This window comes from Podarcis muralis, chromosome 6, assembly GCF_964188315.1.
Source record: "Podarcis muralis chromosome 6, rPodMur119.hap1.1, whole genome shotgun sequence".
Classification (NCBI taxonomy): domain Eukaryota; kingdom Metazoa; phylum Chordata; class Lepidosauria; order Squamata; family Lacertidae; genus Podarcis; species Podarcis muralis.
The window spans coordinates 62,420,817-62,434,277 of NC_135660.1; the positions used below are offsets into that span (position 1 = coordinate 62,420,817).

The 13,461-nt window shown below is 43.7% G+C and overlaps 1 protein-coding gene across 4 annotated transcripts in view; it reads left to right on the forward strand.

Annotated features, from left to right (window-relative positions):
• Positions 1-13,461, forward strand: part of BLNK (B cell linker) — a 102,867-nt gene that overhangs the window by 46,127 nt on the left and 43,279 nt on the right. The window contains exon 1 of one of the 4 annotated variants that reach the window (XM_028729847.2): positions 9,725-10,031. The exons of the other annotated variants lie outside the window; for them this stretch is intronic. Within the exon in view, the coding sequence (XP_028585680.2) occupies positions 9,985-10,031 (47 nt within the window). The 5' untranslated portion in view covers positions 9,725-9,984. Of the gene's footprint in view, positions 1-9,724; positions 10,032-13,461 lie in introns of those variants that run through there. 4 annotated transcript variants of the gene reach the window in all.

Genomic DNA, 13,461 nt, shown 5'->3' on the forward strand with positions numbered 1-13,461 from the left:
TATGAATACACATTTACCCTTAACCTTATGCCCCACACTGGGAAAGAAAGGTTAGTTTATTACATGAAATAAAGGTGGGAAAGTATATGGATGCTGTTTCAGACAGCAAACTTCCTGCTACATAAAAGTAAGTCTTAGGTTGTGGTTCTATACACACGTATGTAGGATTCAATACCATTGAACTGTTAGGTTTACTTCTGAGTATCTGTGCATAGGATTGCACATCAAATTGCTCAAGCAAAACAGCTCTGAAGTAAAAGAATTCTGATCAGGACCCTTGTGTGAAAATACCCTCCAATATTTGTCATTCAGGACATTTTCTATTTAAATATCTTCTTAATTTCTAAGTGCCTAAACATTGGTCATAGGTAGGTAAAAGAACCCTGGAAAAATAACATATTTTTGTAAACATTTCAAGCCCAGAACTGTCTTTGTTTTCAACACAGTGACTGCACCATAATTATATCGCTTTCTTGAGAATATATTTCCAAATTACAGGCCCAAACCAGACAATTATCTGTAAGATTCACACCAGTTTTTGCAACATGCAAAGTACTAAATTCTAGTCTCCCTTGCAGTGCTCATTAAGCAGTAACTCATGTGAGTTATGTCTGGAAAGGTTAGGGTGAACACAGATGTTTCATATTTTATATTCACATTTTTTAAAAAATATTGCACATTACTCACTAAAGCTTCATGGTATTCCTTGATTGGTACCCAGGAAGATTTGGCTAGCTTAGCTTAGCCCCCAACTTCCAGCTCTATGGCTGCAGAGTTTATTCCTCATAGAGCTACAATTCCCAGCACCCTTAACAAACTATAATTCCTAGGTTTATTTGGGGAGGAGGATGTGCTTTGAATGTGCTTTAAAGGTATAGTGTACGTGCAGCCTGTTTCTCCCATACAGGCTCTTTCCTAGAATGTTTCTAGTTGGTCTAAAAAGTTGGTGAATGTGCATTTTAAAGATTTTTGTATCCAGTTTCCTGTTTTATTTTTGTTACAAAAAACAACAACCTATTTCAGCTGGTGTTTGTATGGGCAATTTATTTGCTGGCAGCCATTCCCATCAGTAAACAAGGGTCTGTCATGTGGTGATTCACATTATGTAACTGCTTCCTTATGAGAAGGAAATATGCACCTATATTTACCAGAATGCAATAGAAGATCGCTTAGAAGATAAAGTGTAACCATGGTGCCACAGCATCTTTTTAAAACTTCCTCACATGTTGCACTTGCTGGTAACTTTGTACAAAGCCATGACTCCATGGCCGTTTCAACGATTGCTTGGGAGACTTTCAGTTACACGTAATACCTCAGGTACCTCAGGTTACATACGCTTCAGCTTACATACGCTTCAGGTCACAGACTCCGCTAACTCAGAAATAGTGCTTCAGGTTAAGAACTTTGCTTCAGGATAAGAACAGAAATTGGGCTCCGGCGGCATGGCAGCAGCAGGAGGCCCTATTAGCTAAAGTGGTGCTTCAGGTTAAGAACATTTTCAGGTTAAGTACAGACCTCCGGAACGAATTAAGTACTTAACCTGAGGTACCAATGTACATTAATTTCCTATTGCACATCGTTTGTTGAGAAACTACTGATGTAGGAATTCAGATTCAGTAGGGTCAAAATGAGAAGGAAGCATATCTTTGGGAGTGCCTGAAGTTTCATGTGAAGAAATTCCAGGAAGTAATCAGCCGTCATATTCCAGAATTCCCATCAAAGGTTCTTTCTTATATACTCTTATATAATATATTCTCCTTGATTTATCAGGATTACTGATAAAAGAAGTCTATAATTATGGAAATACATAATTTTTTTCCTCTTTGTGAGTATCTGGAACAAACTATGCATTTGGATATGAATATATTCTACACACACACATTATGGGGTTAACATGATTTCAGAATGTGTGGCCATTGTGCATATTGAGCACACATCACAGAGAATTTGCTGTGTCTTAGCAGCATGGGCAGCCAATATGCATAATATCCAAGTGAGGAATTTGCAAAGTGGAAGAGTAATGCATGAAGTGCCCTATTCATGTTGCCAAGTCATGCACATTTCCCAACATCACTTGGAGACTAAACGTATTCACCTGACAATGTCCCCTGTTTATGCTGTTCAATTTTGCTTATTCACCATGGTATCTGTTGAATCTGCACAACAGCTGACATTTATGCACATTCTCCAATGACTTCAAATTAATTACACATGCACTGACTTATTTTTACAAAATGATGCATTGTATCCTCACAGTGGAGTGGGAAATGTGTGCATCAAAACAATTACAATTCCAGTGCAAAGAAACCAAAATTCTTCAGCATGAAAACTCAAATGTATTCAGAGGCATGCAACCCAATACAATATATGCCTATATTGGTTTATTCTGCCACAGTAAACATATCTTAGCAGCAGGGCACTTTTGTACACATTTGTATGTGCAAATTTATATGTGTAGATGCAAACTTCAGGGGAGAAAACAAAGTTGATTATTTTCAAAGTTTTTTGGAGGGAGCAGTCAATCTGAGACAAGATGGAAAAAACCAGGGTGCAGGACTCCTGAACCATCTCCAGCAATACCACTGTTTAGAATGATTAACAATTTGCCCTGCTCATCTGAACCAGAAGGCCCCATGCAAGCATAGGCGCCGACTCCATGGGGCTTGAGGGGGCCCGAGCCCCCTCAAAAATTCGTTTGGGGGGGCTCCGCCCCCCCAATAATCTCCGGCGCCCCTCCAGCAGAGCGCCATCGCCGCCCCTCCCCCAGCCCAAAATGCACAGGGAGGGGCGGGCTGCATGCCTCCTGCCCTCCCTCCCGAGCAAAAGCTCCACCCAATTTCCTTTGGAGCTGATTAATAGGCGCAGCACGCTCTCCCCTATTCGCTCACGAGGAGGCGGCGCCACTTTATTTGCATATTCATGAGCTTATTTATTATTCATGAGCTTTCCCGGGCCCCCCCAATATTTTTTATAAGTCCGCGTCCCTGCATGCAAGGTAAAATAACAAAGATGAGGCCTTGCCATTTTTGCAAGGTCTGAGCCCCCCGCCCCCACCCCCACCCTTCCCTCTTTCCAGACAGTCTGGTAGAAAGTACTGCACCTGGACCTTAGCAGTGAGAAGAAACTTGCCTTTCACTCAAGCATGAAGAAACTGCACATTTAGATTCTCAAGCTCTGTAAGGAAGGAAACTCTGAACAGATGCATCAAGTAATCTGAAGTCCTATCTCTTTCGCATTCGACACTGAAGTTATTTGTGCCTAGTGTGCTGTCGCCATACACCAGGCCTCGTTCCAATCTGAGGACCAGAACGCTTGATTGTTGCTATGATTGCCCCATGCTATAAAAGCCATGTCACAAAACACAGCTGAAATTGCCTTAAAGTATTATCCCAAACAAAAAGAGAAAAGTATTCTCAAATTTAAAACAGTTTTAGCTAACTAGTGATAGTTTGAACTATATTTTTTTTAATGGCACATTGCAACCTAGAATTGTATTTTTGCTACTTCATAAAAAAGAGAAATGTGCAAATGATTCCACATTGGCACATTTCCCCCTGTCTGTTTTTCCAATTCTGTTTTGTTGTTCATAGCATTCTCTAATTAATTTCATTTATTTGGAAATACCGGTCTTTAATTAGCACAATTACTAATGAATTAGCACACTAACTGTGAACTTCCGTGCATGTTTACTCAAGTGTTAAATGGAGCTTACTCCTTGATGAGAGTGCATAAGACTGCAGTCTAAGTGGGAAGACAGTTTACCTCTTTTATGTCTTTAAGATTTATTTCTCCTGGACAGCTCACTTTTAAGAAATGCAAATTCAAAATTCTGTTCTCCCATACAAGGTATAAACCCGCTGTCTTTTTGTAAAACAACAAACAACTGGCACAAATAGCGCATTCAAACACGGGAAAACAAAATGTTGTTGTCTTTTAGTTTTCTTATGCAACAAAATAAACCCAGTTCCTCTGCCATTATGTGTCATGGTATCCTAATAATGGAAATTTTAAATCACTCATATTCCATGGTCTGAGAGCTGCACAAATAATGGAAAAAATTCTGTGGTAAACCATTTTCAAACAGCAAATTTCCAGCTTCATGTTACATTCCTAAGACATAAAGAGGGAGATGTTTCTGTCTCTTTACAAAGTATAGAGTAACCCTATACTCACTTACCTGGCTGTGTGCCCCATTGAACTCAGTATGGTTTACTTCTGAGTAGACATGTATAAAACTATGCTGTGTGTTTCTTTAGCTATGTTGCTTGGTTAAAACATTTGAAATACTTCAGGAAAAAATATTTTTACTGATACATATATAGATATATTAAAAGACGCCTACTTATGGGAGAAAAGCAATGACAAACCTAGACAGCATCTTAAAAAGCAGAGACATCACCTTGCCAACAAAGCTCCATCTAATTAAAGCTATGGTTTTCCCAGTAGTGATGTATGGAAGTGAGAGCTGGACCATAAAGAAGGCTGATCGCCAAAGAATTGATGCTTTTGAATTATGGTGCTGGAGGAGACTCTTGAGAGTCCCATGGACTGCAAGAAGATCAAACCTATCCATTCTGAAGGAAATCAGCCCTGAGTGCTCACTGGAAGGACAGATCCTGAAGCTGAGTCTCCAATACTTTGGCCATCTCATGAGAAGAGAAGACTCCCTGGAAAAGACCCTGATGTTGGGAAAGATTGAGGGCACAAGGAGAAGGGGACGACAGAGGACGAGATGGTTGGACAGTGTTCTCGAAGCTATTAACATGAGTCTGACCAAACTGCGGGAGGCAGTGGAAGACAGGAGTGCCTGGCGTGCTCTGGTCCATGAGGTCATGAAGAGTCAGACATGACTAAACAACAACAACAAATATAGATATATATCTATTGCTTTAATGAGATGTTAAAACAATACATTATCTCTAAACAAAAATAGTTCCATATTGAAGTCTCGGATTCAAACCACTACTTAATAGTTAAGCCTAGGGTCTAAGTTATGATCCACATATGGTAAGATCCAGGCCTCCACAGCACCATTGGGTGAACCTGTATTTCAGGGATGGAGAACCTGCAGACCACCAGCTCTTTCTGGGCCCCAGTTCCCATCAGCATATGCAATGGTTAGGGATTTTTAGAGTTGCAGTCCAATAGTGTATGGAGAGCCTCCGCTTCCCTATCTCTCCTGCATAATAACAGGTAAGGCAAAAAAATCAAGCCTTTTAGTTGATATGAAGCAAAAGTCCCCCACTGACTGAAGAAGCAATCAAAATAATTTAAAAATAATAATAAAAGCAGAAGTGTTAACTGTACCTCCAAACTGCGATTTTGTTCTCAAGGGAAATTAACTGTGGCTGGAACAGTTGCTAAGTGAATCATGAAGACAGATCCGGCATGAGAATGTGTTGTTTTCATGAATGCCTTCTGACTGTCAGTGTTTCCTAGTAGAAGTGGAACTCTACTACCTAAAAGGAGTACGTGCGGCCCTCCAGATGTTGTTGCACTGCAACACTCAACATCCCTGGCCGTTGGTTTTGCTGGCTGGGACTGAAGGGGAACTGGAGTCCAATGAGGAATCTTAGATGTGCATTGGCACAACTTGTTTTTATATTGGGACTGGAAGATTTTGCAGATCCTGCAAAATACAGTAACCTCAATAATGCCAGGTCAGAATGAGCAGGTTGAGGTCCAGAGAGCTTATGTGATTGCTCTGTCATATTCCAGCAAGAACCCTAATTACTCCAAATCTGCTAACTGAGTTACCCATTACAGGACTGTAATGTGCAAAAAAGAAATGTCCCAGCTGCCTTTAGAGCCGCATTTGCAGAGGAGGCATTTAAGTAACTGAAGCATCAAACTGAAAACCTTCTGCTGGGTCGTCGTCCCCCGCCCCACCACCAATTTCTCTTACTATTAATCTGGACTTGCATCAGGAGGAAGGGCATAATATAAGAGCAATAAAAGAAAAAGTGAGGGGAATGAGAAAGAAAACGCATACATATTGAAATCGTAAAACACAATTTAACACATCTCCTGCAGCATTAGAAATCTTGGTGGAGTTGTCCATCTTTGTGCATGTACCTTGGAAGCCAAACAGAATCCCTTCCAGAAGTCTGTTCGACTTCCTCAATGTTTGACTTCCAAAGCACGGCTTCTAATTGGCTGCAGAAAGCTCCTGAAGCCAATCAGAAGCCACAGAAGCCCTGTCAGACGTTCGGCTTCCAAAAGAATGTTCAAAAACCGGAACAATCGCTTCTAGTTTTTGATCATTCGGGAGCCGGAACGTTAGACTCCCAAAGCTTTCAGGAGTTGAGGTACGACTGTATGTATATTTAACACATATGACTGTCCTCAAAGAAGCCTGGGAAACATAGTTTGTTTAGGGTTCTGGGAACTGTACATTTGTGAGGAGTAAGCTACAGTATAACATTTACGGATCTGTCAAGGTCACAAAACCTTACAAGAAGAGAAATGATTCGTTTTGGAATTAGGTTTCAAACCCTCATGGTTGAAACCAGGTGGTGACATTGTGAAACTCCAAGAGGCACACAAAGTAGCAAAAACAAAATAAAATAACATAAAATAATTTTTTAAAAAACTATTCCTTCCAGTAGCACCTTAGAGACCAACTAAGTTAGTTATTGGTATGAGCTTTCATGTGCATGTATGCTTCTTCAGATAGCAAAGAACAGGTGTTGGAGGCACACTGAAGAAGCTGCTTAAATTTTAGCGTCTTCCTGAATTTGAGAGCATGATAAGATCTGTAGTGCCTAGACCCAGCATTAGGGATGGTGCAATTACTACAGTGAAGACTGGAAGCACTCTTCTCAAAGCATCTTAACTTCACATGACCCTACAAGATGCTTCAGCTCACATGACTGACCAGAATGGGACCAGAGCGGGTGGTGCTATGCTCAGTTCCTTTCCATTGGGCATGAGGGGGAAGTACCCAACAGCACCCAGTCAGGATGCAATGTGGAAACCATCTGAATACACCTCTGCACTTGCACTTGAATGCCCAGGTTCAGTGTCCGCACCATACATTCAAAGCACGCGGCTTTCCCCAAAGAACCCTGGGAACTGCAATTTTCTAAGGCTGCTGGGAATTGTAGAAGTCAGCTACAGTACCCAGGATGGGGAAAGCCAGGTGCTTTAAATTTACAGCATGCGTGTGTGAGTCTGTTACATGACAGTGGCCAGCAGCAATGAAAGTGCATTGCCTGTTGTTTTTCCAAAAGTGTTCTGTTGTGCCAGTAGTGGTTTAGTCATGACCCGGAAAGCTGTCTGTGAACAAACGCCAGCTCCCTCAGCCTGTAGCGATATCAGCACAGCACCCCATAGTCACCTTTGACAGGACTTAACCATCCAAGGGCCCTTTACTTTTCCAAAAGTCCTACTTGAGCTCTGTAACTCTCCAACTGTTTGAGTTATGCCAGACTCCCAATGTAAATTCGACTCCCAAACTGCTGTTCAGCCATTGGTGCTACTGGTAGCTTTCCTTCCAAGGCAAATAGCAGCTTTGCAACTATCTGTGGGTACATCACGACTGTGGTATGGTTCATCTCCTCCTCCCCATGCAGTAAACATAGTCCAAATCCTAAATCCTGATCCTATTTAAGTATTTTTTAAAAATAGGAAATGTATTCACCCATTTCACACACCATCCCACTGACGAGATTTCAGCATGCGGGCACACAAGCTGTAGTTCATTCCAGCCACTGCTGTGGCTGCTACCACAATCAGCTGACAGTTTTTGCCTGGTTCCAGGTTTAACAGTGTGTTAACATGCAGCCCCCTCACTTTTCAAGTTCCTTCGCAAAATCTGTTCTTGCTCATCGAAGAGGAACAAAGGGTAGTGTTGCAAAATCCAGTTGCCACGTTACACGGTATCTTCACAGCCCCTCGCCTTTGTTTAGATCAGTGTGTGTTTGCTGCTAACACTCCCTGGGTGACCTTTCTTTTCCTGCGAAGGGAGGGGGTCAGCACATTGCATTCCCATGTTAACCCTCCCTTTACACTTTCTTTTCAAAAGCATTCCTGTGCCAAAAGCAATGAGGTAGCGCAAATGAATAGGCACTTCAAGAAAGATACCGGTTGGCAAAGATTAAGATTGTGTGTGTGCATTACTGTCTTAAAACACAGCTTGGTCATTCTTCCCCCCCCCCCCCCCCCAATATGCATCAAAGTTGCTTTAGGAGAAATGCTTCAAACACAGCATTTCCTAAGAAACAACAGGGCACCTGCAGGATATGGTTTGTACAGCGCTTGCCCAAGCAGTGGTGGGTGCACATTGGATGCAGGGTAAATGGAAGTGTGTGTACGTTGTTGTTGTTGTTTAGTCATTTAGTCGTGTCCGACTCTTTGTGACCCTGTGGACCAGAGCACACCAGGCACTCCTGTCTTCCACTGCCTCCCGCAGTTTGGTCAAACTCATGCTGGTAGCTTCGAGAACACTGTCCAACCATCTCGTCCTCTGTCGTCCCCTTCTCCTTGTGCCCTCCATCTTTCCCAACATCAGGGTCTTTTCCAGAGAGTCTTCTCTTCTCATGAGGTGGCCAAAGTATTGGAGCTTCAGCTTCAGGATCTGTCCTTCCAGTGAGCACTCAGGGCTGATTTCCTTCAGAATGGAGAGGTTTGATCTTCTTGCAGTCCATGGGACTCTCAAGAGTCTCCTCCAGCACCATAATTCAAAAGCATCAATTCTTCTGCAATCAGCCTTCTTTATGGTCCAGCTCTCACTTCCATACATCACTACTGGGAAAACCATGGCTTTAACTATACGGACCTTTGTTGGCAAGGTGATGTCTCTGCTTTTTAAGATGCAGCATCTTAAATTTCCCATGAAATGATCATGGGAAGCATGATGCGCGCACATTGAAATCGACACGGAAGAGAATATGCTTGCCTTTCATGAGCACAGAAGGCGCAATCTGCGCAGATCCGCCACACTGAAAGAGAGGCACTGCAGTGTAGCAGTTAAGAGTGTCAGACTAGGACCTGAGAAAGCAGAGTTCGAATCCCCACTTGGCTATGAAGAAGGATCACTGCGTGAACCTTGGGCCAGTCACTGCCCCTCAACCCAGCCTACCTCACAGGGTTGTTGTGAGGATAAAAGGTGCTGGAATGAAAACTATGTACACCACCTTGAGCTCTTTGGAAGAAAGGTGAGATATAAGTATTACGACAATAATAAAAACGGGATTCCAAAGGTGTCTGGATGCAGCCCGCTTTATGGAAGGAGCATAAGGAGAGTCCTGTGGGCACAGATCCACAGAAAACCAACATTCCTTCTCCAACAGCAAGTCGGCCGGGCACACCAGGAAGAACTCTTCATAGAATCACACCAGGAAGAACCCTTCCCGGTTTCTTGTCTCCAATATCTGGTATTCCGAGGTAGTCTGCACTGGAACATGGAGGCTCTGCAAAGCGAACTTTGTGTGTTGTTGGGGACAGGCGAGGCATCCCTTTGCAAGAGAGGAGGGCCTTTCAGGGCAGCAGAATGTGCAGGAAACTGTTCCAGGTAGCAGCCGCTTCAAAGCCCCGGGACGGTGGCAGGAAGTGTTCCCAGCAACCAGCTTGATCCCTGGCATGAAACGCCCGCGGCGCACGAGGCAAAGCCGCCAGGACGTCAGGAAGGACTTCAGCCCCAGACGGGGGTGGTTTTGGACACGCCCAATAGGTGCGGATCTGCTTCAAGTTTGCACAAACACCCTATTGCCAGCCAAGCTGGCTCCGTCACATGACCCCCTCGAAACATGAAACCCGGCCGGGCGCTCGGGCAAGTTTTGCTTCTCGTCCCAACACACGAGGAGTCGCCTGGCGGGCCGCGCGCAAAGGCGGCGCTAAGGGGATCCGCGAGGAGGCGAAGCAGCCAGGGGAGTCATCAGCGGGAATCCAGCCTTTCTCTCTCGGGAACGAGCCGGGAAGCCCCCCTCAGTCCCTGCCGACTCGGATGCCCGTTTGTCCGAGGCGGTCGCCTCGCCTGGCAGCATGGACAAGTTCAATAAAATCACGGTGCCAGCGGGACAGAAGTTCAGGTATGGTTTGAACCGCGTTCCTTGTTTTCCTCTCGCGCTTTTACGCCAAGGCGCAGAGGCTGTTTTTTTCTCGGAGGCGCGCACGAGGGGGATCTGGGGGGCAGAAGCAGGAAGAGATCTTGTGGCACCTTAAAAGAAAATGGGGGGAAATAAGAGGGTTTCCTTATCTATCTGGCGAACTGGCTTGTCTTCTCCGAAAGCTTAAAAAAGTCTTGAAAGTGCCACTAGAGTCCTTGCTTGCAGCAGGCTGACAGCCTTAACCCCTCTTTGGAAATGGTCAGGGAGGATAAATTTACTTGTATGTAAGAAGATAAAGCAATAGAGGGAGGATTTAAAATGGTTGTTAGGGTAGCAGGCTGCAGAGTTGTACAGTTTTCTCAAATGGGACTCGAAAGCATTCAGGGAAGAAGACTGTCTCCTATACTTTGATGGGATAGTAAACAACAACAACCACAATAACAACAACAACATCCTGTGAATCGCTTGCTTCCAGATTGTTGCTATCTTGGGGTGGGATTCAGTGGCATACCAGCAAATTCAGGTGGGGCAATTACAATCAATTGGGAGGACTTGGGCAACAAACTCACTTTCCCGGAAGATTGGATGTTTGGTGAGAAGGAATGGGACAGGAATAGGCAACATCATCTAACCTCCCCACCAACCAAGCAGAATGCGTGCTCAGTGAAATAGCCAAACATCATCTCATCTCCCTGCAAACATGTCAGGATGAATGTGCAGTAAATACGTCATCTTGAAGTACCTTACGTTTCCAACTTGAGAAATGCTTCCTTTGTTGAGTGTCAGCCGGTCACAAAAGGTGCCGTAGCCCAACCAAGCTGGCAGGTTTGCGCCTCAATATGCCAGCACGTTTTCAGAACTGTTTGGGAGCCTGGCATTTGTTTAAATGAGGATACAATAATGCTCCCTGTGTTCCTTTTTTGTGCTTTTCTCTCTTTTTTTGCAAATTCAAGAAGCATTGCTGTTTATCACATTGGTGCATGCATCCTTCCTTTGTGTGGGCAGTGCCACTATCTTTGAGCTGTTCCTCTTCTCTGCATTGGGCATCCATCTAGAATTTGCACAGGTGCTGCACAGTTGGCAGGAAGTGAATGTGCGAGGTGGTGGTGGGTTTTTTTGCATGAAACTCTTCAATAGCGTTTATGGCAGCTTTCAGATTTATATTGCAAAGACAAAAAATTAGTCATGGTCGGTTGACCTGTTACTGAATGCATTCCAAAGAGAGCTCCAAAGAGCAGGACTTCTCTGTCTGCTTCACAAGGGAAAACCAACTACTGCAGATACACATGTGTTCTACAGGTGTTTCTGCAGCAAACATGTCAAGTGTGGGTGATGCCATGCAGGTGTGACTCAGCTACACCTGTCTGGGAACTTTATATCACAAACTGGCTTTGAGACAGAGTGTTTCTGAAAGTGCTCTACTGAAAATTAATTTGAAGAAACTGATGGCACGAGGAATCTAGTGGAGAATTAACAGTGCCCACGCGACTTTTGATGATGGGACATGTAAAAATGTTCTGTGAGTCAATCGATCTAGGGGAAGATAATTTGGTTGGAATAAAAAGTAAAATCTAAGAAACCATATTTTTATGAATTGCATTTCTAGATTTCCCTTTGTCCTACAGGAGCACAGAGCAGTTAACAAAATAGTAATATATAAAACAAAAAGTATATGCCTCTTAATTGTAGTAAAATTGTAGTAAACACTTTACAAGAAACATTTAAGCCATCAGTAAAATCATCGACAAACAATAACAAATCAGTAATTGTAAGCACTTAACTTTACATACCTACAAATGCCACAGCAATTATACTTTGCAGCAGATTTAAAGTGAGGAATGATGTCAATGTGAGAAAACAAATGCAATTACATACACATAAGGCAATTGGATGTTAATGAGTTACCAGTGCTTTGAGGATGCAGGAAGGAACAGGTATGCAGTAAAGCTAAAACCCTTGTCCGATGTTCATCACTGTGATTGGAGCATGGATAGAGTAGTACAGGAGCGCTGACAAAGCATGTAATTCGATTTCATCAGCCCATATTAGCTAAAGCAATTATTGCAAACTAGCATTTGGCAGAGGAGGCTGAATAGCTAAGCCTGTTTCTGTAAATTTTGCAGGACTCTCTGTTCTTTCCTGACAGAGACAGAGAGAATTTATCTTGCCCAGTGTACTAATTCATCTCAAGTCTCGCAATAAGGCAGGATATATCTTTAAACAAATATCTAACACAATTGTATAAGGGTGACTGCTTGGATTTAGCACTGTTGTTCAGGACTTTTCTCCACAGAATAAGGGAGGAGCCTGGAGTCAGTGTTGTGTTGAATACCACTTCCTGCCGAAACTTCTACATGTAGTAGCATGTCGGTACTGCTAGGCACATTTCAAAGAGGCGCAGTCTGCAATCCCACGCATATTTAGTCGGGAATAAACGCTACCAGAGTTAGTAGGACAAGAAGTGCTGGAAAGTGGGGGCACAATGACGTGAGTGGGAACTTTTGCAGCTCCCCACCCCCACCTCGATGGCGACAAAGAACATCCCACCAACTCATGCATACACTCTTTGGACACTTGCTGCCACGTGCAAAGCTTGTTCCTCCACCTCCATCATAGAAATTAAAAGGGAAATGAAGCAGGATAAGAATGAAAGAAGATAGCAGAGCTTGTTAAGATTGTTGTGGACATCTGGGAGAAGGCAGCATAGAACCCAGAAAAGCAGTTGCTCCAGAGATCAAGCAAAGGTCTAGATTCTGTTAGGAACATAGGAAGCTGCCTTATTCTAAGCCACACCATTGATGCATCTAGCTCATTAGTGTCTACACGGGCTGGCAGCAGCTCTCCAGGCTTTTGGACAGGGGGGCTCACAGTCCTATCTGGAGATGCCAGAGGTTGAGCCTGGGACTTTCTACATGCAAAGCAGTTAACTATATGGCCCCTTCCACATTCAGGTGATCTGCTGACACATTAATCAGTAAGAGGGGTTCAACAGTGGAAAGGATTACCTCAGAAGGTGGTGGGTGGACTCTCCTCCATAGGAGGTTTTTAAGTAGAGGTTAGATGGCCATCTGTCTGGGATTCTTTAGCTGTGATTCCTGCATTGCGGGGGGTTAGACCAGATGACCCTTGGGGTCCCTTCCAGCTCTGGAAGTCTATAGTTATAGGAGTGAGGCCCCACTGATCAGCCCTGCCCTTGACATTGTGCCTTCCAGTTAACTCCACCTCTGGCATTCTCACATACAGCACATTGTATCCTCAGGGTTCCAGATCACATGGAATGCACAAATGTTCTCTGCCTGCGAACATTTGCACTGCAAGTCTGGATGCCAACTGGAGCATACAGGCTTGGCATGAGAACTAGTGGGTGCAATCCTGTCCACACGTTGATTGGACAAGTGAACACGTCCCTTTA